Genomic DNA, 26,341 nt, shown 5'->3' with positions numbered 1-26,341 from the left:
ATAGACTAAAGACTTTAATATAATACCTGAAACCAAAAAGTACTAGGTAAAAACAGGGAGAGCCTCATGATATTTGATGTAGGTAATGATTTAAGTACATAAGGGACTCATGCAACTCATAGCAAAACTCAAATAACCTGATTAAAAAGTGAGAAAGCACCTAAATATCTAATAGGTGTGTGAAAAGATGCTCAGTATTAATAATCACCAGGGAAATGCAGATCAAAACCACAATAAGATATCCCCTCACACCTGTTAGAATGGCGAGAATGTTGACCAGAATGTGGAAAAGTGTTGGCCAGAATGTGGAAAAAGAGGTACTCTTGTACACTGTTGGTGGGAATATCAATTGGTATAGCCACTTTGGAAAACAGCTTAGAGGTTCCTCAAGAAATTAAAAATAGAATTATCTTTATGATACAGCAATCTCATTTCTGGGTGTATTTCCAAAGGAAATGAAATCAGTATCTTGAAGAGATGCCTGCACTCCCATGTTTGTTGCAGCACTAATCACGAAAGTCAAGATATGGAAACAATGTGAATGTCCCTTGACAGTTGAATAATAAAGAAAATGAGATATGTATGTGTGCATGTGCAGCCTACACAGTGGAATATTATTCGTCCTTATAAGTGCTGTCGTTTGCAGCAACACAGATGAACCTTGAGAACATTATACTAAATGTGAAATAAACCAGTCATGCAAAGACAAATACTGTATGATATCAGTTACAAGTGGAGTATAAAATAGTCAAACTCACAGAGATACTGGTCAAGGGATAGAAAGTTCTGGAGATCTAATGTACGGCAATGTGACATTGATAGTTGATAGTGTATTGTATACTTGATATTTGCTAAGAGGGTAGATATTACATGTTTTCACCACATATTTTATTTTTTGAATGATGACTATTTCAAGCGATGGATATATTAACTTGACTGTGCTGATTATTTCACAGTGTGTATGTATATCAGAACATTGTTGTATATCTTAAGTGTATGCAATTTTTATTTCTCAATTTGTACCTCAATAAAACGTAGGAGAAAAAAATGGAGAATTTTCTCCTTACTCCGTTTTTGTGAGTTGGAATCAAGAGCAAATGAGATGTTCTGTAAGTTCCTTGAAACTCATTCTAAAAACAGGGAATGATTCTTGACCTTTTAAAAGATGATTTAGACCGCTTTGAAAGCTGAGAAATTCTGTTAGAAAAAAAAATTTTGAAGTGTTGGAGTATCATGAATCCCCTAAGTCCTATCCATAATCTCTAAATTATCAACTCAGGGTAAGGAAAAGGAGCAGAACTATACAAAATCTAAAATGTTAGCTAATTTATAAAATTTTCATAGTTCACTTCAAATTTAAGTTTTGCTCTGGGGGTTTCCAGGACTTTAAATACCAGTACATAGTAGGTTATTTGAATATATTTGTTGAAATATTTATATTTGGAAGACATATTTTTCAAGAATAAGATACATTGGACATCTTTGAACTGTACTAACTTTTGTTATTTTGCAGATTAACTGCTCATCCCAGCCCTTTGCCTATGTATTAGCACTGTTTCCAGCAGTTGGGCACTTGAGAATGTGCTGAGTGCTCTTTGCACAGTAGTCATTGAGTGCAAACAAGCCATTGGCAGAGTTGTAGGCACAATTTGTCTGTCTCCTCTTCACCTGTGATGAATCACATCCTGTCCCCCTGTTAGCTACAGTGCCTCAGCATATGCCTGTAGTCAAATACGGAATTCACTCAAAATTCTCAAGGGCAAGTGTGTTTGAAATTCTTCTTACAGTTTTAAAAATCAGTAGGCAGATGTTTAGTAAATAAAACTCTAACCTTGCTGTAGTCCTTCATTTCTTAAGAAATGGCATACTGGCTTATATGGTTCTGTAGCAAAACGAAAAATTTATCTCAGGTGATGCCTGCTTTTCTATGGATTAAAAAGCAAATGGCCCTTCATCCAAATTCTGCATACCCAGAATGTCCTCCCACCCTTCCTGGTTCCTTTTATAAGATATCATGTTTTTGTATATAGACTTAGCCAATTACTGGCATTGTTAGTAGTGGTTAAAAAGGGGTAATGATGCTTTCTGAAAGCTTATTGTTATGGATTTTGTATATACTTTAACTCAGTGGTTAGTTTGTGTATTTTTTTAACTGCAGCCTCCAGCAAGGGATACATTTTGTATTATGATTCAGTATACATTCATACACCCTTATCTGAAATAAATATCATGAAACAAGTTATTCTTTTCTTCTATTTTTTTCTATTCTATTTCACTTCTTTTTTTTTATTTATTTTTTATTATTATTATACTTTAAGTTCTAGGGTACATGTGCATAACGTGCAGGTTTGTTACATATGTATACTTGTGTCATGTTGCTGTGCTGCACCCATCAACTCGTCAGCACCCATCAACTCGTCATTTACATCAGGTATAACTCCCAATGCAATCCCTCCCCTCTCCCCCACCCCATGATAGGCCCCAGTGTGTGATGTTCCCCTTCCCGAGTCCAAGTGATCTCATTGTTCAGTTCCCAACTATGAGTGAGAACATGCGGTGTTTGGTTTTCTGTTCTTGTGATAGTTTGCTAAGAATGATGGTTTCCAGCTGCATCCATGTCCCTACAAAGGACACAAACTCATCCTTTTTTATGGCTGCATAGTATTCCATGGTGTATATGTGCCACATTTTCTTAATCCAGTCTGTCACTGATGGACATTTGGATTGATTCCAAGTCTTTGCTATTGTGAATAGTGCCGCAATAAACATACGTGTGCATGTGTCTTTACAGCACCATGATTTATAATCCTTTGGGTATATACCCAGTAATGGGATGGCTGGGTCATATGGTACATCTAGTTCTAGATCCTTGAGGAATCGCCATACTGTTTTCCATAATGGTTGAACTAGTTTACAATCCCACCAACAGTGTAAAAGTGTTCCTATTTCTCCACATCCTCTCCAGCACCTGTTGTTTCCTGACTTTTTAATGATCGCTATTCTAACTGGTGTGAGATGGTATCTCATTGTGGTTTTGATTTGCATTTCTCTGATGGCCAGTGATGATGAGCATTTTTTCATGTGTCTGTTGGCTGTATGAATGTCTTCTTTTGAGAAATGTCTGTTCATATCCTTTGCCCACTTTTTGATGGGGTTGTTTTTTTCTTGTAAATTTGTTTGAGTTCTTTGTAGGTTCTGGATATTAGCCCTTTGTCAGATGAGTAGATTGCAAAAATGTTCTCCCATTCTGTAGGTTGCCTGTTCACTCTGATGGTAGTTTCTTTTGCTGTGCAGAAGCTCTTTAGTTTAATGAGATCCCATTTGTCAATTTTGGCTTTTGCTGCCGTTGCTTTTTGTGTTTTAGACATGAAGTTTTTGCCCATGCCTATGTCCTTAATGGTACTACCTAGGTTTTCCTCTAGGGTTTTTATGGTATTAGGTCTAACATTTAAGTCTCTAATCCATCTTGAATTAATTTTCGTATAAGGAGTAAGGAAAGGATCCAGTTTCAGCTTTCTACTTATGGCTAGCCAATTTTCCCAGCACCATTTATTAAATAGGGAATCCTTTCCCCATTTCTTGTTTCTCTCAGGTTTCTCAAAGACCAGATGGCTGTAGATGTGTGGTATTATTTCTGAGGACTCTGTTCTGTTCCATTGGTCTATAGCTCTGTTTTGGTACCAGTACCATGCTGTTTTGGTTACTGTAGCCTTGTAGTATAGTTTGAAGTCAGGTAGCGTGATGCCTCCAGCTTTGTTCTTTTGACTTAGGATTGTCTTGGAGATGCGGGCTCTTTTTTGGTTCCATATGAACTTTAAAGCAGTTTTTTCCAATTCTGTGAAGAAACTCATTGGTAGCTTGAAGGGGATGGCATTAAATCTATAAATAACCTTGGGCAGTATGGCCATTTTCACGATATTGATTCTTCCTATCCATGAGCATGGTATGTTCTTCCATTTGTTTGTGTCCTCTTTGATTTCACTGAGCAGTGGTTTGTAGTTCTCCTTGAAGAGGTCCTTTACATCCCTTGTAAGTTGTATTCCTAGATATTTTATTCTCTTTGAAGCAATTGTGAATGGAAGTTCATTCCTGATTTGGCTCTCTGTTTGTCTGTTACTGGTGTATAAGAATGCTTGTGATTTTTGCACATTAATTTTGTATCCTGAGACTTTGCTGAAGTTGCTTATCAGCTTAAGGAGATTTTGGGCTGAGACAATGGGGTTTTCTAAATATACAATCATGTCATATGCAAAGAGGGACAATTTGACTTCTTCTTTTCCTAACTGAATACCCTTGATTTCTTTCTCTTGCCTGATTGCCCTAGCCAGAACTTCCAACACTATGTTGAATAGGAGTGGTGAGAGAGGGCATCCCTGTCTTGTGCCAGTTTTCAAAGAGAATTTTTCCAGTTTTTGCCCATTCAGTATGATACTGGCTGTGGGTTTGTCATAAATAACTCTTATTATTTTGAGGTACGTTCCATCAATACCGAATTTATTGAGCGTTTTTAGCATGAAGGGCTGTTGAATTTTGTCAAAAGCCTTTTCTGCATCTATTGAGATAATCATGTGGTTCTTGTCTTTGGTTCTGTTTATATGCTGGATTATGTTTATTGATTTGCGAATGTTGAACCAGCCTTGCATCCCAGGGATGAAGCCCACTTGATCATGGTGGATAAGCTTTTTGATGTGCTGCTGAATCCGGTTTGCCAGTATTTTATTGAGGATTTTTGCATCGATGTTCATCAGGGATATTGGTCTAAAATTCTCTTTTTTTGTTGTGTCTCTGCCAGGCTTTGATATCAGGATGATGTTGGCCTCATAAAATGAGTTAGGGAGGATTCCCTGTTTTTCTATTGATTGGAATAGTTTCAGACGGAATGGTACCAGCTCCTCCTTGTACCTCTGGTAGAATTCAGCTGTGAATCCATCTGGTCCTGGACTTTTTTTGGTTGGTAGGCTATTAATTATTGCCTCAATTTCAGAGCCTGCTATTGGTCTATTCAGGGATTCAACTTCTTCCTGGTTTAGTCTTTGAAGAGTGTAAGTGTCCAGGACATTATCCATTTCTTCTAGATTTTCTAGTTTATTTGCGTAGAGGTGTTTATAGTATTCTCTGATGGTAGTTTGTATTTCTGTGGGGTCGGTGGTGATATCCCCTTTATCATTTTTTTATTGCGTCTATTTGATTCTTCTCTCTTTTCTTCTTTATTAGTCTTGCTAGCGGTCTGTCAATCTTGTTGATCTTTTCAAAAAACCAACTCCTGGATTCATTGATTTTTTGGAGGGTTTTTTGTGTCTCTATCTCCTTCAGTTCTGCTCTGATCTTAGTTATTTCTTGCCTTCTGCTAGCTTTTGAATGCGTTTGCTCTTGCTTCTCTAGTTCTTTTAATTGTGATGTTAGAGTGTCAATTTTAGATCTTTCCAGCTTTCTCTTGTGGGCATTTAGTGCTATAAATTTCCCTCTACACACTGCTTTAAATGTGTCCCAGAGCTTCTGGTATGTTGTAGCTTTGTTCTCATTGGTTTCAAAGAACATCTTTATTTCTGCCTTCATTTCGTTATGTACCCAGTAGTCATTCAGGAGCAGGTTGTTCAGTTTCCATGTAGTTGAGCAGTTTTGATTGAGTTTCTTAGTCTTGAGTTCTAGTTTGATTGCACTGTGGTCTGAGAGACAGTTTGTTATAATTTCTGTTCTTGTACATTTGCTGAGGAGTGCTTTACTTCCAATTATGTGTTCAATTTTGGAATAAGTGCGATGTGGTGCTGAGAAGAATGTATATTCTGTTGATTTGGGGTGGAGAGTTCTATAGATGTCTATTAGGTCTGCTTGCTGCAGAGATGAGTTCAATTCCTGGATATCCTTGTTAACTTTCTGTCTCATTGATCTGTCTAATGTTGACAGTGGAGTGTTGAAGTCTCCCATTATTATTGTATGGGAGTCTAAGTCTCTTTGCAAGTCTCTAAGGACTTGCTTTATGAATCTGGGTGCTCCTGTATTGGTTGCATATATATTTAGGATAGTTAGCTCTTCCTGTTGAATTGATCCTTTTACCATTATGTAATGGCCTTCTTTGTCTCTTTTGATCTTTGATGGTTTAAAGTCTGTCTTATCAGAGACTAGTATTGCAACCACTGCTTTTTTTTGTTCTCCATTTGCTTGGTAAATCTTCCTCCATCCCTTTATTTTGAACCTATGTATGTCTCTGCATGTGAGATGGGTCTCCTGAATACAGCAGACTGATGGGTCTTGACTCTTTATCCAGTTTGCCAGTCTGTGTCTTTTAATTGGAACATTTAGTCCATTTACATTTAAGGTTAATATTGTTATTTGTAAACTTGATCCTGCCATTATGATATTAACTGGTTATTTTGCTCGTTAGTTGATGCAGTTTCTTCCTAGCCTAAATGGTCTTTACATTTTGGCATGGTTTTGCAATGGCTGGTACCGGTTGTTCCTTTCCATGTTTAGTGCTTCCTTCAGGGTCTCTTGTAAGGCAGGCCTAGTGGTGACAAAATCTCTAAGCATTTGCTTATCTGTGAAGGATTTTATTTCTCCTTCACTTATGAAACTTAGTTTGGCTGGATATGAAATTCTGGGTTGAAAATTCTTTTCTTTAATAATGTTGAATATTGGCCCCCACTCTCTTCTGGCTTGTAGAGTTTCTGCCGAGAGATCTGCTGTTAGTCTGATGGGCTTCCCTTTGTGGGTAACCCGACCTTTCTCTCTGGCTGCCCTTAAGATTTTTTCCTTCATTTCAACTTTGGTGAATCTGGCAATTTTGTGTCTTGGAGTTGCTCTTCTCGAGGAGTATCTTTGTGGCGTTCTCTGTATTTCCTGAATTGGAATGTTGGCCTGCCCTACTAGGTTGGGGAAGTTCTCCTGGATGATATCCTGAAGAGTGTTTTCCAACTTGGTTCCATTTTCCCCTTCACTTTCAGGTACCCCAATCAGATGTAGATTTGGTCTTTTTACATAATCCCATACTTCTTGCAGGCTTTGTTCATTTCTATTTCTTCTTTTTTCTTTTGGTTTCTCTTCTCGCTTCATTTCGTTCATTTGATCCTTAGTCGCTGATACTCTTTCTTCCAGTTGATCGAGTCGGTTACTGAAGCTTGTGCATTTGTCATGTATTTCTCGTGTCATGGTTTTTATCTCTTCCATTTCGTTTATGACCTTCTCTGCATTAATTACTCTAGCCATCAATTCTTCCACTTTTTTTTCAAGATTTTTAGTTTCTTTGCGCTGGGTACGTAATTCCTCCTTTAGCTCTGAGAAGTTTGATGGACTGAAGCCTTTTTCTCTCATCTCGTCAAAGTCATTCTCCGTCAAGCTTTGATTCGTTGCTGGCGATGAGCTGCGCTCCTTTGCCGGGGGAGATGTGCTCTTATTTTTTGAATTTCCAGCTTTTCTGCCCTGCTTTTTCCCCATCTTTGTGGTTTTATCTGCCTCTGGTCTTTGATGATGATGGTGACGTACTGATGGGGTTTTGGTGTAGGTGTCCTTCCTGTTTGATAGTTTTCCTTCTAACAGTCAGGACTTTCAGCTGCAGGTCTGTTGGAGATTGCTTGAGGTCCTCTCCAGACCCTGTTTGCCTGGGTGTCAGTAGCAGAGGCTCAGTTGAAAATGCAGAAATCACCGGTCTTCTGTGTTGCTCGCGCTGGGAGTTGGAGACTGGAGCTGTTCCTATTCGGCCATCTTGCTCCGCCCCCCCATTTCACTTCTTTGAAAAATGCGCATCATTTTCCACTAAATGATTTAACATGACTTACCGAACTATAGAAAGTAGTCTTCAGTCACATGATCATTTTCACTATCCTTTTATTATTTATAAGTTAGGATATTATTGTGTTTAATGTGCACATTTCAATCTATAATATATACTGTTCTTCAGGTACTCAAGGTATACTTGAATTTTCTAGCAAAAAAAGTAATTATAAATTAAATAACGAAAAATAGAAAATGTTGTGAGGTTTTGGGGTTTTTGATTGTCTTCGATGTTTTGAGATTAGGATAAAGTTTGTTTTTTCATTAATTTTACATTAACCATTAAGAAGTCTGTTAATAGTGAGTTTTGTGATCCCTTTGTGTTTTTATTTTATTTATTTATTTATTTATTTAAAGGCAGAGCCTCTGTCACCCAGGCTGGAATGCAGTGGCGTGATCTTGGCTCACTGCAACCTCAGCCCCTCAGGCTCAAGTTATCTTCCCACCTCAGCCTCCTGAGTAGGTGGGACTATGGGCACATACTACCATACCTGACTAATTTTTGTATTTTTAGTAGAGATGGGGTTTTGTCATATTGCCCAGACTGGTCTCGAGCTCCTGAGCTTGAGCCATTCGCCTGCCTTAGCCTCCAAAAGTGCTGGGATTGCAGGTGTGCACCACTGTGCCTGGCGCCTTTATTTTTGAACTTGATATGACTAAACTAATTGGAAACATTGTTACTTGTCTGATTAATGTTTTACATTTTATACAAATTGTGGCAGAGTGAGTAGGAACTTCCAGTGCTATGATTAATAATTTGTCCTTCGGGGGATTCATCAAATTTTGCTTCTCTGTCTTTTCTGTTTAAAGAAGTAGAAAGATATATTTTAGACAGAATTTTCTATTTTGTAAATTTCTTATAAGCTCTTACATGCATGTTTGACCTAGTCAAGATGATGATGTTTTGACTCTTCACGTATTGACATTTTCCAACAGAATTAGAAGTGTGTCTCACCAACCAGCCAAGATGAACATGGTGAAGAGGATCATGGGGCGGCCGAGGCAGGAGGAGTGTAGCCCACAAGACAACGCCTTAGGGCTGATGCACCTCCGCCGGCTCTTCACGGAGTTGTGCCATCCTCCCCGGCACATGACTCAGAAGGAACAAGAAGAGAAACTGTATATGATGCTGCCAGTGTTTAACAGGGTAAGTCCAGGTTGCCAGACACACACCTTCCAGGACTGGGAGGCACTACAAGAATCTGAAGGTTACTGGTAAGCCATAGGTAGAAAAAAATAGTAGGATGAGTTAGTTTTTAAGAAGTTTGCTGTTCTTGTTTCATCTTTCCAATCTGCTATAAAGCAATGTGACTTGATGTGAAACTGGTCAGAATAAACTACATTCAGTGAGACTTTTTGATTTTTTAACAGGTAAAGTGCAAGCTGTGAACCATTGTTTAAAATGTCCCTGTTATGGTTGAGTTTTGGAAGAGGAATAGATTGTAAATTATCAATTGTGTTATTTCTGTTATCTTTTAAAGTGATGATTTTATTACACCAAATGGTACAACTGCCCAAGCCCTTTGTACACTTTAAAAAGTCATTACAATTTGCTGTTGTTTTAAGAGATACTGTAAGAGGATGGTTATAGGCTATAGATAAACAAAATAGAGTTAATGTTGTAATATATTTTGTAAATTACATGTAGCAAACTTGTTGGGTATTTTTAAAATAACTTTTTTTAGGCCGGGCGCGGTGGCTCACGCCTGTAATCCTAGCACTTTGGGAGGCCAAGGCAAGTGGATCACCTGAGGTCAGGAGGTTGAGACAAGCCTGGCCAATATGGTGAGACCCCATCTCTACTAAAAATACAAAAATGAGCCAGGCATGGTGGCAAGTGCCTGTAATTCCAGCTATTCGGGGGACTGAGGCAGTAGAATCTCTTGAACTTGGGAGGCAAACGTTGCAGTGAGCTGAGACCACGCCGTTGCACTCCAGCCTGGGTGACAAGAGCGAAACTCTGTCTCAAAAATAATAATAATAATAATTTTTTTATGTGTATCAAAAGTTCACAAATACATCATTTAAAAAAGTCAGATAGTTTCACAGGCTTATAGGTGCTCTCCCGCCCTTCACCACTAATTGCTGTTGCCATGACGGGCTTTTAAATAACATATTTTTACTGCTGTTGGTTGTGTAGTTTTAATTGACTTCCTACTGAGGAATATGAGAATTAGCTTTTTTACTTCCTCTCCCTCCAAACAGTAACATACATACATACACTCATTCATACACACTGCCCTCCTCATCCTTTCCCTATTAGTTATGCTGCTTGTGTAAGCAGTAATCAGTGTTTGCTCTCTACTGATAGTGGTGTAAATTTAAATTTATTCAAAGATGAACCTTATATGGTACTACCTTTATTATTCTATTATTATAGAACTTGTTTTCCTCAGACTTCAGAACTGTCTCAATTTCTTTCTCTCCATGTCTCTGTTTCTTGGTTTCCCTTCTCTCGCTCTTTTTCCTCCTTCTCTTTCTCTCTCCCTCCCACATTTTCTCTGCCTTGCCCTGTCTCTGTCCTTTTCATCCTGTGTCTCCCTGCCTTCCCCTGTTTCCATTTCTTTCTTCCTATCTCTGTCTGTCTCTCTATGCCTTTCATCTCTCTCTTCTCCATCACTGTCTTTCTCTGTCCTCCCATTTCTCTCTTTATCTCCTCTCTGTCCCTATTTCTCTCCCTGTCTCTGACTCTCCCCTTTCTCTTTTTCTTCTCCCCTGGATCTCCCTTTTTCCAGATCTATCTCCATGCCCTTGGCTATGCCTTTCTCCACACCCACCCCCTCACCCTGTGCCCCAATCTCTAACTGGCTCTATCCCATCTAGTCTCACTTCTTGTCTATATTATTTTCTCTGTTCATCTATCTTTCTGTATGAAATTTTCTAGGCTCTTCCTTTTCTCGTTATTTTGAAATTTTTTGTGGCTTCAGCTTAAGCCTTCTTAATCTGAAAACTTGTATTGTTCAGTCTGGGTAAATATTCTGAAAGATTTCTTTGAGAATATTCTCCCCTGTATCTTGTATGTTCCCCCTTTTCTGGACCTCTGTCAATCAAACGTTAGCTCTTTTAGAGTAGTGTTGTGCTATTACTATCCCAGTTTTAATTTCCTTGAATTCTTTCTTGTTTTATTATTACTATTTTATTTATTTATTGTTTTAATATGTCTCATGTTCAGTAGATAGACTATCACTTAATCTCCAGTGTTTACATATCAGTGTTCTTGTCTTTGATTTGCGGTGATATCTCTCTTCTTCCTCTTAAGGAACTAGACTTCTAGTTGTCTAATGCACTGGGGAGGAACAGTTACCTTCGATTTCTGGGCCGTAAAATAATAATGTCAACCTTATTGGGTTGTCGTGAGAGTAAAATGCAGATAACATACTTACAGCACTTAATAAGTGTGTCCCAAGAAATGTGTGCCTATTATTATTATTATTATTGTATCTATTATTGTTTTTATTACATGAATATTATTATTTTTGTTGTTGGGAATACTAGTGAAAGGGAATGAGTGAGAAAGAGTTGAAAGGGGGCAATAAAAGAATTGATTAGTATTGTCAGCTCAGTGAAGGTTGGAGATGATAAATTTATACTAGACCTTATCTGTACTGGCCTGTGTGAAAAAGTAGAGAAAGCAATACCTGATTTATTGAGATTGAGGTTTTTATATGCTGGTAAGGCAGAAGGGCAAGAGTGCAAGGAAGGTTAGTTCACATATCACCCATGAGCTTGTGTTGGATACAACAGGAAGAGGATAGAAACATTAATGCATTTAGAGAATGTACATTTCCTTGCTTATGAAATAATAGGATAGATTATCTGCCAAGAATGATAGAGGGAGGAGATGGTAGAGTAGGAACGTGAGAAGAGGTGGGGAAAGGTTTAAAATAGCTCTTTTAGAAATGGGAGGGAGAACTATGGCAAGCTATTGTTTTAAGCGCTATTCAGGGAAGTTACTAATTTTTATTACCGGGAAGTTAATTTTTATTACCCGGAAGTTTGTTTTGTTTTTAAATCTTATTTTTGTTTTACTTTAATGTCATGATGTGCTGTTGGTTACTGAGTAGTTTGAGGTAATTTCCTTCTCTCAGACTTAGGAATGTTTACAAGGTAATAAGAATGTTTAGAGCAGTTAAGGGAATTGTTCTTGGCTGTTAACATGAATTATTAAGTAATATCCTACATATGTATGTATCCCATGTATTTCATCAGTTAGGCTTCCACAGTCTACTAGACTAGAAGAATCTTAGGAATATTTGTTTTTTTAATAAGGAGATATGAGATGCTTTAATAATTATTCTCTATCTATTTATAATGTTTGACTTAGTTGTCTTACGTCCTATGTTATTGTAAGTCTCATTAACTATTAACAAATTCTCTCAAAAGTTTTTAATTGGTTGATTAGAAACATATGTGTATGCAATGCTTTAAACCTCTAATATAATGAGTGATTTGAATATCACAAAGATTCAGTAAACTCTTAACTAATGAAAAGATAGAAAGTTATATCTGTACTGTTGTGACTAATTTGAAAAATGTTTTAAAAAAAATTCTTATTCATTGGATATAATTAATAAACTAGAATTGTTCTTAGACACCATTTCCATTAAATTTAGAAAAATTTAGAAATATGTAGCCATATCTATTTAACATTTGGCCATTTGTGCTTGAACATTCTCCACTAGTGAGAAATACCTGTGGTGAGTGAGTAGCTCAGTATGTCGCTAGAGCCAACCAGTTCTTACCATGATTTCTAAAAAGGGATTGAGGTGTTGATTGTGAGACTTTGCTTGATTAGAGCTAAATGGTGAACAAGCTAAAATAGACATGGACACCTAGCTACAGACTAGTTAGACATGGACAACTAGCTACAGACTAGTTTTTAAAGTATGCTTAATAGTGTTATTTCAGTGTATCATTTTTGCCTTTGAGAGACATGGGTTGGGAAATGACATGTATTGAGTCTTTTTTCTGGGCCAGGTCTCATGCTGGGTTCTCAAAATGCCTCCTGTTTTCTTCATTACAGTCCTACAAGGAGGCTGCTGTTATCTTCCCTCTTACTGATTTGCTCAAACTGAAAGATTATAGTGAAGTCTGAAAATAGCAGAATAATATTTATTCAGCATTCTTAAAAATAATTAACCTTTAGTCCCAGAACAAAAGCTGACAAAAGAAAACATTTGGTTTAAACTTGTCAAAATGAGTAACATTTTAGTTGTCTAAAAATTCATAACTGCCACTGTTACTGTAGTATTTGTTATATTTTGTTGTATATTTTTAAAATGTAATGTTTACCAATTAGATCTTCTGTAAGAAACTCTCCTTATTTTTTAACTTAATTCCAATTTATATTTGAGAAGCATGTAAATGTAATACAGTGTCCTTTTTAAATCCCTTACAAATTATCATTACTTTTAAATTTGTTGGCTTAAGAGAGAGGTCACCCAAACTTAGAACCAAATAAGAGAGAGATCAGAAGGCAGACAGATGAATTATTTTCTTGCAGCTTTATTACTTATTATGTAATACCAATACAGTTGATACTGGAGAATGTGGCTTGGGTCTGTGCAATAAAGGACTCGCTGAATTCAGCCCTGAAATAGTCATGTTTACTTACCCAGTCACTGGCAGAACTGGACAGTCACAGGCCACAGCCAGAGCAGATGAGAATGCATATTCTTATGAGGCAGGCAGAGCTCAAAAGGAGAGGACGGGACTGAGTTAGGCATTCTGTTCTTCTCAGACTCTCATCTGATGGTCCTTCTTAGAACCAAAAAGAGCATAAGATAAATCTTTCCTTAATCATTTATATTAATTGATAAGAAATCTTAACTGATTTACCATATGAAATAAAGCAATTACATCTTCATTGTTAGTTTTTTAACATTGTTATTTATAGCAAATTATTTTAGGACTAATGATGGCCAATAGTCTGACTTAACTTTAGATGTAACACATATTTAGGAAACAAAAGCCTCCATTTAAAAAAATTTTGTAAACATTCCAACCTCTCCTTTATTAGTCATATTTAATATATTTTTATTGAATAGCACCATTCAGTAACAAGTATATATTGAGCCTTTTTGAATGCCATTAGACAACATCATTAATTTGTTTTCCCTGAGTGCCAAAAATGTTTGGTTGAAGAGGTGCCAGGAAATCTTCTGAAATCTATTTAGGTGGATACTAAAAATGATTCTTTTAAAAATAAGTCAAACCTTGCTATTTTTCTGTAAAGATGAACACTATGCAAAGTTACAGTGCTAGGGTTCATGCACAGTTTGAGAAAAATATAGTGCTGAGTGATTAAGAGCCTGGCTTGAAATCAGATAGATGTAGTTTTAAATTCTGTCTGGATTACCTCCTGTTTTAAGTTAACTTCTCTAACTCTTAATTTCTTAACTGTAAAATGAGGCTACTAGTAGAACCTATTCTGTAGAATTTTATGAGACTTAAATGACACCAAATTCTTGAATAGTGCTAGGCAGATTTTAAATGGGTATTATATGGTAGTTGTTGTTATTTCTAGTGAATTTGCAAGAAGGCATTTTTGTTCTTCAGTACTGTTTTTTTTTTAATCTGTTATGAATTTTACGTATCTATTCTAGAATCAGCCCTTTTGAGTTGAATGTGTTACCTGTTCTCTTGCCCAACTTTCTTCCTCTGCAGAACCAGAAATTTTTTGTCGTTGTTTGTTTGAGACCAAGTCTGGCTCTGTTGTTGCCCAGGCTGGAGTGCAGTGGTGCCATCTTTGCTCACTGCAACCTATGCCTCCCAGGTTCAAGCAGTTCTCATGCCTCAGCCTCCCAAGTGGCTGGTATTGTAGGCATGTGCCACCACACTCAGCTAATTTTTATATTTTTAGTTGTCATGGGGTTTTACCATGTTGGCCAGGCTGGTCTCAACTCCTGACCTCAGGTGATCTACCCACCTCAGCCCGCCAAAGTTCTGGGATTAAGGCGTGAGCCACTGTACCTGACCTAGAACCAGAAAAATTTGACAAGTAGTCAGTACTCCCTGAGAGTGAGCACACCTTCTGACACCCAGCTTCATGCTGCATCCTCTTTGGCAAACATTTATGTAAATGATGGAAGCATTGTATAGTTTCAAGAAATACCACTACTTATTGAAAGTAGTGAAAACATACCTAATACTTTTAGATTTAATTTTTTAAGTCAATCACAAAAACTACACTGTTTTCTTTGCTACCTTATCCATTCAGTATTATCTGCAATGTCAGATTCATGCTTTAGTTCCTCTATCCCTCCAATCTTATCTTGTACCATTTTTCCTCTTAGACAAAATGCCCCAGCTTTATCTGCCTCCTTTTCATTACTCTATACCCCAAAATCAGTCTTACTTTAAGGTCTTTGCACAGCTCTGATCTCACTGACTGCAGCCCTCTTTCCTTGTCTCTTTGGCTTGTAACTTTTCCTCAGTAGTCAGTATCATCCTTTGGCAGCAGTGTCACTTCTTCAGAGAGAACTTTCCTGACAACCTTCTTCCCACCCCAGGCATTCTCTTTCAGCCACCCTGTTTTACTTTCTTCATGATACTATCTTTAAATAATTTTAAGTTTAAAATCAACTTATTTACCATTGGTCTTCTGTGCTAAAATGTCCTGTGTTTCATGAGCACAGAAATCATATTGTTTTATTTGCCTTTATATTCAGTACTCTTCTAACATTGCCTGGCATATATACTAGGAAGCCAATAAATATTTGTGACTGAATAAACCGAATAAACCTTATTTAAGAAGCAATGCTTGTTCATTTCAGATTAGCAAATATGACATAGTCTTTTTCTGTAGTACTGATTTTGAGTTGGTAAATTCAAGCCAGTTTTATTTACTTGTGAGAAAATTTATTAGAGGAAATAAAGCAGTAAACATCAGGATTTGTGTAAAAAGTTACTGGCATTTTCAACAGCATATTATTTACCCAGCATGAAGATTGGTTGAATAATCGTATCTTACAACTGTTCAAGAAATGAACTATTGCTTCTGTTTAGTTGTCCTAATAACTCTTAGCAATAAAATACCTCATACTATTCTTAGGAGCAAAATATACATTGATACACTCTGAGTAATAGGAATATTATAAATACCTCCATTAAAAAGCTATGTACTCAGCCGGAGAGTTGGCTCACATCTGTAATCCCAGCACTTTGGGAGGCCGAGATGAGCGGATCACCTGAGGCCAGGAGGTTGAGACCAGTCTGGCCAACATGGTGAAACCTCATCTCTACTAAAAATACAAAAAAAATTAGCCAGGAGTGGTGGTGGGTGCCTGTAATCCCAGCTACTCAGGAGGCTGAGGCAGGAGAATCACTTGAACCCAGGAGGCAGACAGTGCAGTGAGCCGAAAATGTGCCATTGTACCACTCCAGCCTGGGCAACAAGAGCAAAAAGTCTGTCTCAACAACAACAATAACAAAAGGCTATGTACTCATCTCTGAGCACAGGTGGAGTGGCTATTCAAACATGTGTCTTTATTAGGCTTCTCAATTTTTATCAGTCTCCAGTTTGTTAAAGAATAGAGGTTTCTGGCCGGGCGCAGTGACTCATGCCTGTATTCCCAGCACTCTGGGAGGCCATTGTGGGCAGATCACTTGAGCCCAGGAGTTCAAGACCAGCCTGTACAAATGGCAAAATTCCTATCTCTATAAAAAATAGAAAAATCAGCTGGGTGTGGTGGCGGGCACCTGTAATCACAGCTACTCAGAAGGCTGAGGTGGGAGGATCACCTGAGCTCAGGAGATTGAGCTAACAGTAAACCATGATTGCACCACTGCACTCCAGCCTGAATGAGAGAGTAAGACCCTATCTCAAAAAAAAAAAAAAAAAAAAAAAAAAAAAAAAGGCAGGGGAGGGTTATTTAACAGGTAACATAGATTATTTAACAAGTGACACAGGTTAATTCTAAGCACACAACATTTATCAAAATCTCAGCAGAAAAAAATGTGTTTGTTGAGGAAGTATTGAAAAGTACAGTTTATTTTTTGAGATTTTTACAAATTACTCATTTGTCAAATTATTGAACAGACTAGGTGTTTGGATAAAAGGATACCCTTGTAGAATTGATTTATTGTTTTAGTGTTTTCAACTCAATTTGAGGGAGGTTATAAGAAACGTGTAAGAAACACATTTTCTATTAGAAGGATATCACATTGTTTGTTATATCCTTTTATTGGGATATGTGGAAGGAATCGTTTATATTATGCAGTAATCCCTCCTTACTCAGGGCTTTGCTTTTCATAGTTTCGGTCATCTGTGGTCTAAAAATATTAAGTGGAAAATTACAGAAACAAACAATTCACGAGTTTGAAATCTGACACCATTCAGCTCCATCCCTCCCCGGATGTGAATTATTCCTTTGTCCAGTGTATCCATGATGTATGGGCCACCTGCCCAATAGTCACTTAGTGGCAGCCTCAGTTATGAGACCTACTGTTCTGGTATCAAGCTGCTTGTTTTCAAGAAGCTCTATTTTTCTTAATAATGGCCCCAAAGTGCAAAAGTTATGGGGATGGTAACTTGGGTATGCCAGAGAGAAGTCTTTCCTTTAAGTGAAAAGGTATAAGTTCTTGACTTAGTAAGGAAAGACCAAAAACTGTGTGCTGAGGTTTCTGAGATCTGTAATAAGAAGGAATCTTGTATTTGTGCAATTGCGAATAGTATATTGTTACAATTTTTTTACTTTGTTATTAATTATTGTTGCCAGGCTCTTACTGTGCCTAATTTATTACTTAAACTTTATCACAGGTATGTATTGTGGTAAAAAATATAGTGTTTATGGGGTTTGGTACTATCCATGGTTTCAGACATCCACTGCGGTCTTAGAACTTACTTCTCACAGATAAGGGGGACTAGTGTAATATGAGGAATACAAGTACTTCCTTAAATATATATATTTTTCATGCTAAGGACATTGCAAATGATGTGATTGATCAGGTTTTCTCTTCTGTATCTTTGAGCCAAAATTTGTAACCAATACATGGAAAATATAGAGGTCTTTCTGGTCTTAGATTTTTATTTAGTTTTCTTTTCCAATCCATCTCCCTAGCTGGGTCTTTTATTTGCTTGTTTGTTTTGTTTTCCTTCTTAATTTTAGTTTATGTTCTCATGTTCTCCTTCAGTGCTCCTTGAATATTCTCTAGAATTTGGTTGTGAGGGCAGTCAACATATAAATAAACAACCATATTTAGGGAACATTACTATAAAAGGCAGAGTGCTGGCTTGGGAGAATATGAAGATGAGTAAATTATGTTTTCTCCTTTTGTAGTGACATTTCAATAGGTAATAATTATATAAAATACTGTGTAATGAGTGTTAAAAGGGAGAGATGCTATAATAGACTTAGAATATAGAGAATTTCCTTTCAGCTATAAAGAATATTCTTTAAAATAATACCTCAGGATACATCTAGTTATTTACCCATTAAAATACCACTTCTTTTCTTATGATGGTCTGTCCAGGTTTCATTTTCTCAAATTCTCTTTGCTGAACCCATACCCGTTTACTTTTAAAAATTATTTATTGTGGACAGAATACAGTGGCTCACACCTGTAATCCCAGCACTTAGGGAGGCAGAGGCATGAGGATAGCTTGAGCCCAGGAATTTAAGACCTGTCTGGGCAATATAGCAAGACCCAGTTGTCAAAAAAAAAAAAAAAGATAATAAGACTTATTTATTCTAAAGCTCATTTATATTAAAATTTGTGTAAAAACAAGTTTATTTCATGACCTTCCTATTTATTTTCTTTTTTCTAGTTTTTTTGTAACAGTCTTATTTTGTAAATTATTGTGATTAGAATGTAGAAATTCTGAGATATGAAATGAGTTTAGTGAATTCCGAAGTCAGCCTGGGATTTAGCAGTGGAGCTGCTTTTCACCATCCAATATGCCTGTACTCCATCAAAGATCCTTTATAACTTTTCTCTAAATTCTCAAATTAGATTTCGTCAGAAAAATGTTGGCCGGACGCAGTGGCTCATGCCTGTAATCCCAGCCTTTGAGAGGCTGAGGCAGGCGGATCACCAGAGGTCAGGGATTCAAGACTAGCCTGGCCAAGATGGTGAAACCTGTCTCTACTAAAAATACAAAAATTAGCCGGACATGGTGGCATGCGCCTGTAGTCCCAGCTACTTGGGAGGCTGAGGCAGGAGAATCACTTGAACCCAGGAGGCGGAGGTTGCAGTGAGCCAAAATCGTGCCACTGCACTCCAGCCTAGTCAACAGAGTGAGACTCCGTCTCAAAAAAAAAAAAAGAAACATGTTACAATTTCTAACGTTTTTAGTGAGATTGATTCAAATTTTATCAATAATGTCTAAAATAAATAGATTTCATTTATTTAATCATTTCTTGAGCAAACTTATATGTAAAAGGAAATGTGGCTAGATACGTGATTTATTGAAAGTTGTGTTTCCAACGTATTAAGATTCAAAGTAACTGTGTAGGTAGACTTTTCTGGACTTGATTTTCAAGTCATACTACACTTCAGAATTCACAAAATAAAAGAAAAATGTGTCAGTGCTTCGTTAACTATATCTTTTCTTATCTACAGGTTTTTGGAAATGCTCCGCCGAATACAATGACAGAAAAATTTTCTGATCTTCTGCAGTTCACAACACAAGTCTCACGACTAATGGTGACAGAAATTCGAAGGAGAGCATCAAACAAATCCACAGGTATTTTTACAGTAGCCAGCAAAAACTGATTTGTTTGAATGAACAGACAGTTCTGTAAAAGTCCCATTAAAATTAAATGGAAAACAGACCTTGTTCTCAGCACATTGAGTATTAAGTTCATTTACCCATTCCCTTTCCCTTTCTTAGAGTCACATTCTTTTCCTGGTTTCAGCATCTTCAACTCTCGAGTAGTTCTACTCAAGGCTACTCTGCCTGGACCACTACCGCTTTAAAATACTCTCTGTTTCCCTTTGAACAAAATACAAATTCCTCAGCATGAAATTTAAGGCCAAGCTATCATCTGGTCTTTTTTTTTTTTTAAAGCATACACTGCTTCTATTGCTTGTTTTCTGTATTTCAACCAAATCCTGCTGTCTGTAATCTTCAAACATGTTTATTCTCTTATTTTAATCATTTTCTTAGAATGCTTCACTGAGGAAGGAGAATCTTTTCCTCATTTCAGTATGTCTAAATGTCAGCATGATTAAGTCATGCTTCCTTGATGAAATGCTTTTTGATTTCTTTAGGCAAAGAAACATTTTTTCTCTTCTGAACTACTGTTTTTCTTCTCAACCTCCTGGGTGGTCATTGTGCATGTGTCTTGATCTTCGCCGTAGACCATAAGCTACTTAGGGTTCTCTGTCATCTGTAGTAGTTCCTCTCTAGGCCAGCTGCACAGCTGCCATTTTAACATCACTATTCACATTGTCCTGAGATGCCTTTTCATTTCTTTTGGATGGATTCTTTTTCCTGAATCCCTGATTTTGGTAGTGCATCTTTTCCAGCAGCTTCGTAAAAAAGGATGCAGGGGAGTTATCAGGGTTTTGTTCTGCTTGTTGTTTTAGACATACCATGAGTTAAACATTTTTTGACTATTGCTGTAAAAACTGGATTCTTTTCTCTCACCTGACAACCTTTCAGCTGCCAGGACTTAGAACAAATTCCGTTACATCATACAGCATGATTATTATAGAAAAGGAAACTTATTTAATACAAAACCAACGGTCAATAAGAGAAAAGAAGACACATATCTACCACTCTCGTGATCTCACAGATACTTGTGCTGGGGAGATGCGCTGAAACGCAGCTGTGGTTTACGTTTAAATGGAGAGACACTTTCCTCTCCTCCTCTCTGTCCCCCATTGTTCTCCATTCCTAGAGGACAAACTCAAGAGTAATCTTGTTAGTGAAGAGACATTTAAACTGCCTATGACTTAGGCCATTGAATACTTGTTAGATATTTATAGGAGTTGTTTGAGAATGCTAGCTATGTAATCCAGGAGGTCCTCTTAGCGGAGATTAGAAGCTACCAGTTGCCTGGGAAAGTTGACGATGGGTTGAGATGGTCAGTGATGAGTGTCTTAGCTCTGCCCTTCCATGCAGCCCAGGATGAGCACTCAGGGTCATTTTGGAAAAATCTTGCAGCTGCATTATTATCAGTCCTCTTTAAGTAAGTATCAGGTTCTATGTGGGAAATCATTTTGTCTCAGAATTTTAAAATTTTTCTTTTATAATTTAAGTTCTTACATTGTTACTGAGAAATCAAAAGCTACGTATATTCTTGATTTTTTTTTCCTCTGACCTATTTTTTTTTTTTCTAGAAGCTTTTAGGATCCTCTCTTTGTCCCTGCTTTTCTAAAATTTCATAATAACATGCCTTGTGGTAGACCTATTTTTATACATGTGCTGGGTACTCATTGGACTCTTTCAGTCTGGTTATTCATATCCTTTAATTTGGGCAAAGTTTCATGAATTGTTTAATAATATCCTCCCCTCTGTTTTCTCCTTCTAGTCAGATGACCCTCTTAGAATATTCCTCTCATTTTCTTATCTTTCCTCTCATTTTCTCTTTGTTTTTTGACTACTTGCTGAGAGAACTCCTCAATTTTATCATCTATCTCTTCTGTAGAGGTTTTTTTTTTTCCTTTGTGACATTATATTTTTCTCATTTTAAAAAATATTTTTTATTTCTAAGTGTTCTTTCTTACTGGTTTCTGTTATTTTTGGGGTATATTTTCTTCTCATCTTTCTGAGGTTTCTTATTTTTTTCTTTCAGATTTTTGTCTCCCTAAATAATCTGTTTCTTTCAGGTTTAATAAAAAAGTTTTTTTTAATCAATTTGTTTTTATCTTTGTCTTTTTTGTTAGAGAATGTCCTTACATGTCTCACCCATGACCATCTATTCTTACATAAGAATGGAGCATTAAAAAGCTTTTTAATTGTGTGTGAAACTTGCAGCTGTGGGCTGCAACATAAGGTGATCTTGCTAGGCTATTTTTTTGGTGATGTTTTTCCTAAACTAAGCAGGTACTCAGAGAATTGTCCAGTCTCTGCTTGGAAGATACATGCCTGACTCAGCATTTTGGAAGCAAAGTAGGGGAAAGGTTTGGGGACCCTCAAGGTTTAGTATATAAGCTTTTATTTTACCTTTGTATGTCCAGATGGTGCCTGGTGCCCCCCAATCTACACTCCCTCTCTTATTCTTTTCAGTGAACAAACAAACCTCCTGTCTAGTGCCCACATAGTAGTGGGGACCTTGGGTCTAAGTGCTCTTGAACATATTTTCCACCAATGCTTCTCTGTCTAGTTCTTATTTCCTTCTGCTTCCAAAGGTGCCTTGTGCCACCAATTCCTGAGCCTCTCAGGGGTTCTTTGGTAGTTTGGTTGCTTTTCCACTTTTCTTGAATTACTTCAAGATTCTAGGGTTTGGTAATCAGTAACCATGAATCTCGCTGCTATTTTAATATTCAAAATTTAATTGCTTTCACTTATCCTGTTCTTGTTCTTAAAAGTTTATACCTTTTAAAAATCCTTTTACAAGCATTTTAATGGATGTATTCATCCATTTTCATAGTCCTGTAAGGAAATACCCATGCTGATGAAATGAGGTATTCCCCATTCTTTCTTGAATGACATACTAGATTAGGAAAAAATTCCTAAAACTTATTTATACTTGCCTCTGTTACTGTCTTTTTAAATACTTAATCTGCATGTTTGTAGAAAGACATTTTGCTACATTGGAGATTCATTTTCCAAACTCCCTTTATGATTTTACATCCATAGAGCAATTTTTTAGATGTAATGAAAGATGTCTTAAATAGAGTAGAAGATGTCTCATTGTTAATTACAGTAAAAATTACACAAGTATTTTTTTTTAACTTTTAAGTTTAAAATAATCATAGACTCTTAGGAAGTTACAAAAATAGTACCTAGGATCATGTGCTCTTCATCCACTTTTCCTCATTGGTGGCAACTTATTACCTAGGAATTTTTTAAGATACATTTTTTTCATATTGTGTAATTTCACATAATTTTTAGTTTTAAACTTCTGAAATTCATTAACCTTTGAATCCTATGATACTCAATTTAGTTTGTGTTACTTCTCATGAAAAATCTTTCCTGAGTACCCTGTCTCAAATAGTTCTTCTATCCTCTGTCCCCACACCCATTAGTATCTATTCAGTCACATTGTATGTTAACCTTCATAGCTTTGTTATCATTTGAAAGTATTTTCTTTATTTACTTATTTAATTTTATTGTCTGTTGTGTTCACCCCTGTATTACTAGCACCTAGAATAATGCTTGTCACAAAATTAGGTGTTCAATAAACTTTTACTGATTTTGGACATAGGATTTCTCTGCCCCTTTTTTTTTTTTTTTTTTTTTTTAATGCTTTGAGAATCAAAGTAGAGTTAGAAGAGCCAGCTTTCCTGATTTTTAGGAGAGAAGAACATAATTCTGGAGTGTCTCCTTAGTCAGCCTTACCCTGGCTATGGGAATCTTTGGTTTTTTTCTTTCATTTTTTGTTTAGAACATTGGAAGATTATTTTGGTCAGTGTTGTTATCAAAAATACATTCATGGAGACTTTTTGACCTATTGATTTTCTAGTAAAAAGTTCTAGATTTTTCAGGACCTAAGTATATCCTAAATCATCCAACTCTTACATATTTCATCTTTATTTTCTTATTTACTTATTTTTATTGTGGTTAAAATAACAATATGGGGTCTACCCTCTTCACCAATTTTTAAGTGTACAGTACAGACTGTTAACTATACGTACCATGCTGTACAGCAAGCAGATCTCTAGAACTTTTTTTTAATCTTACATGATTGAAACTATACCCATTGGACAGCAGCTCCTCGTTTCCCCCTCCTCTCAGCCCCTGGCCACCAACCACCATTCTGATTTCTCCTTCTATAAGTTCGACTACTTTAGATACCTCATATAACCTTTTATTTTATAGGCAGTTACCATTGAAAAGAATTTTGTCTTAATTTACATTCACATAGTTTTTCTACCAAAAAACAGGTGAAGTGAACCTTCTGTTATTCCTTTGAAGGCTGGTTATGTTCATTGTTCACCAGAACAAGATTATTCTTCCAGTACCCCTCTGAATTTGCTATGGAAGACTTGTTATTTTGGGTGTTACCTAATCAGCACTCACAGATACAGACTTTTTTATCAGATTACTTGAGATATGGGCTGTAGATATCTCAGTAGGAAACAAGCTTATGTGCAGTTCTGTTGTTTACATCTGTCTGAAGTTAATGTAAATGGAAACCTTTTAGGGCATATCAAGTTGCAAAATGGATACATGGATGATTTGTTACACATTTAGGTCAAGTCACAGTCTCCTTGTCTCCCTTAATTCTTTCTTGTTCCTTTGCCTCCTTGTGGCTTTTGCTGGAAGTAAGTAGTGACTCAGTTAATTTGACAAAAACATAATGTTGTAGCCAGATTGTATAGCGGGTGTATCTTAAGATTTTTCCCCATCTCTTCTAGTTAGTTCAGCCAGTTCTAAAAATGCTTAAGTTTAAGAGCACATGGTCAATTTATATCAGCAAAGCAGAAAATTCCTACCTGCATAATGTAGTATCTTCAGTTTATTATTAATGTTTTTGCTACATGCTAGGTGCCACTGTTAAACCTAGTAGTGCAATCCCCAGTGGGCGGCAATCCAGCAGTGGAGAGGCTGGATGATGTTGACCCCAGTACTCTTGTGGTGGGATTAGTGGAATTTAGTGAATCCCCACTTAGACAACCCAGCCTTTTTTTTTAAACAGAAAAACAGTGTGCCCTGCTGTCCCCCAAGGATTTCAAAGCCACAACACCTTCAGGTAATTTCATTCCCAAGCTGTGGTTATGTATTGTTAAATGAAAAGCATGGAAGCTGTGAATTCTAATATTGTTTTTCTGACTAACTTGTGGAATTTTTTTTTGGAGGGGGTAAGGGTGCTTAGGGCTTTGTGTCTTCATTAATGAAATAAGTATAATAATACCATTAATGTAACTCACCATCATCATGAAGCAAAAATTTGAAAATGGCATATGCTTTAAATGGACTTTGCAAAGGAAAACTTGTATTTCACTTATTATTAACATGTTTTGCATTCTGATTGTTTTGAATGCTAATTAAATTTGTTTGTTTTCTCTCAGTGTAGGTTGAGAAATTGCATTTAAGATTGTCTGCATTCTTTACTTATTTAATCTAATCCTGGGCTTTACTAACCTCATTTCTGTGTTTTTCATTCTAACTATATGTATTGAAATGCAGTGTGAAAGATAAAGCTTGAATCAAATGATTGACAACTCTAAAGATGGGTTACTATTAATATCTTCTTTCATTAACTCTTAAAAACTTAAATCATCATTTATATTTGTATTTGTTAAATATTGAAATTAAAAGATCCAGTATGTTTCTGACTAGTAGTGGGCATTTTTTCCTCAAAGTTTTAAGAAACCATTTGATTTATGGAGGTTTTATTTTAATTGTCTTGCTAGTATACATAATTTTTTAAGATAGCACTAAATGCTATATACTTTTAAAATAAGCCACTTACCTCATTTAAAATAAAAAGTGAGGCTGGGCACAGCAGCTCACACCCAGGTACAGGTAATCACAGTACTTTGGGAGGCCAAGACAGGAGGATCACTTGACTTCAGGAGTTTGAGACCAGCCTGGGCAGTATAGCGATACTCTGTCTCAACAAAGAAAATTTTTTTTAATTGGCTATGCATGGTGGTGCATACTGTTAGTCCCAGCTACATGGGGGACTGAGGCAGGAGGATTGCTTGAGTTGAGGAGGTTGAGGCTGCAGTAAGCCGTGATCGTGCACTCCAGCCTGGACAATAGAGTGAGACCTTGTCTCAAAAAAATAAAAAATAATAGAATAAAAAGTGGGAGATGCCTTTGAAATATTCTGAATGACACATACTGAAATTGGCAGGTGAAAATAAAATAGTTCTTTTTTTTTTTTTGCAGTGATACAGTTATACTATTCTTTACAAAATAGTAAAATGTATTTGTTATGTAAAGATAGTTTATTTTGTCGATGGAGTTTGGAATCTCCCCGTATCATTCAACCTCAGCCCTATCCAGATCTCTTTCACTGACTAGCTTCGTGATTGTAGGCAAATTATTTATCTTCTGCATTTCTCAACTTACACTATTATAAGGGATATATTAGTAGAAAATAACCCACAGGGTTCTTTGTAAAGATTAAATGAGTTAAACCCACAAGTACTTAACACAATGCTTGATATATAGTTAAGACGCAATAAAAAGAAGCTATTTTAAAAATTTTACTGCTATAGTGTACCCTCAAATGGAAGTTTACAAAGATTAAACTTTGCCCAGCCCAGAATCATGTGTAAGTCTTGTATTCAGTTATCTAATAAAACACTTCTATTTTATGTTAAATTAAAGAAAAAATACACCTAAGATAACCTAAATCTTATTTTCTACTTTCTACTTCTTTATGAAGTGTGTTAAGTATACATTAGCTTTTTGTTTTGTTTTGTTGTTGAGATGGAGTCTCGCTCTGTCACCCAGGCTGGAGTGCAGTGATGTGATCTCGGCTCACTGCACCCTCTGGCTCCAGGTTCA

General features: G+C 36.5%; 2 protein-coding genes across 12 annotated transcripts in view; one reads left to right on the top strand and one right to left on the bottom strand.

Moving 5' to 3' along the window:
- Positions 1 to 26,341, bottom strand: part of OCIAD2 (OCIA domain containing 2) — a 1,147,735-nt gene that overhangs the window by 472,775 nt on the left and 648,619 nt on the right. The gene's annotated exons all lie outside the window — the stretch shown is intronic.
- WDFY3 (WD repeat and FYVE domain containing 3) overlaps positions 1 to 26,341 on the top strand; it is a 309,436-nt gene that overhangs the window by 113,834 nt on the left and 169,261 nt on the right. For 9 of the 11 annotated variants that reach the window (XM_050790042.1, XM_050790041.1, XM_050790040.1 and 6 more), the window contains 3 exons: positions 8,704 to 8,914; positions 19,330 to 19,453; positions 24,519 to 24,572. In XM_050790042.1, the coding sequence (XP_050645999.1) occupies positions 8,735 to 8,914; positions 19,330 to 19,453; positions 24,519 to 24,572 (358 nt within the window). In that variant the 5' untranslated portion in view covers positions 8,704 to 8,734. The remainder of the gene's footprint in view (positions 1 to 8,703; positions 8,915 to 19,329; positions 19,454 to 24,518; positions 24,573 to 26,341) is intronic. The other 2 variants (XM_050790039.1, XM_050790037.1) reach the window with 1 other exon arrangement.

The sequence above is a fragment of the Macaca thibetana genome, chromosome 5, assembly GCF_024542745.1.
Source record: "Macaca thibetana thibetana isolate TM-01 chromosome 5, ASM2454274v1, whole genome shotgun sequence".
Classification (NCBI taxonomy): Eukaryota; Metazoa; Chordata; class Mammalia; order Primates; family Cercopithecidae; genus Macaca; species Macaca thibetana.
The sequence above is the reverse complement of the archived record's forward strand: the minus strand, read 5'-3'. Positions and strand labels throughout refer to the sequence as shown.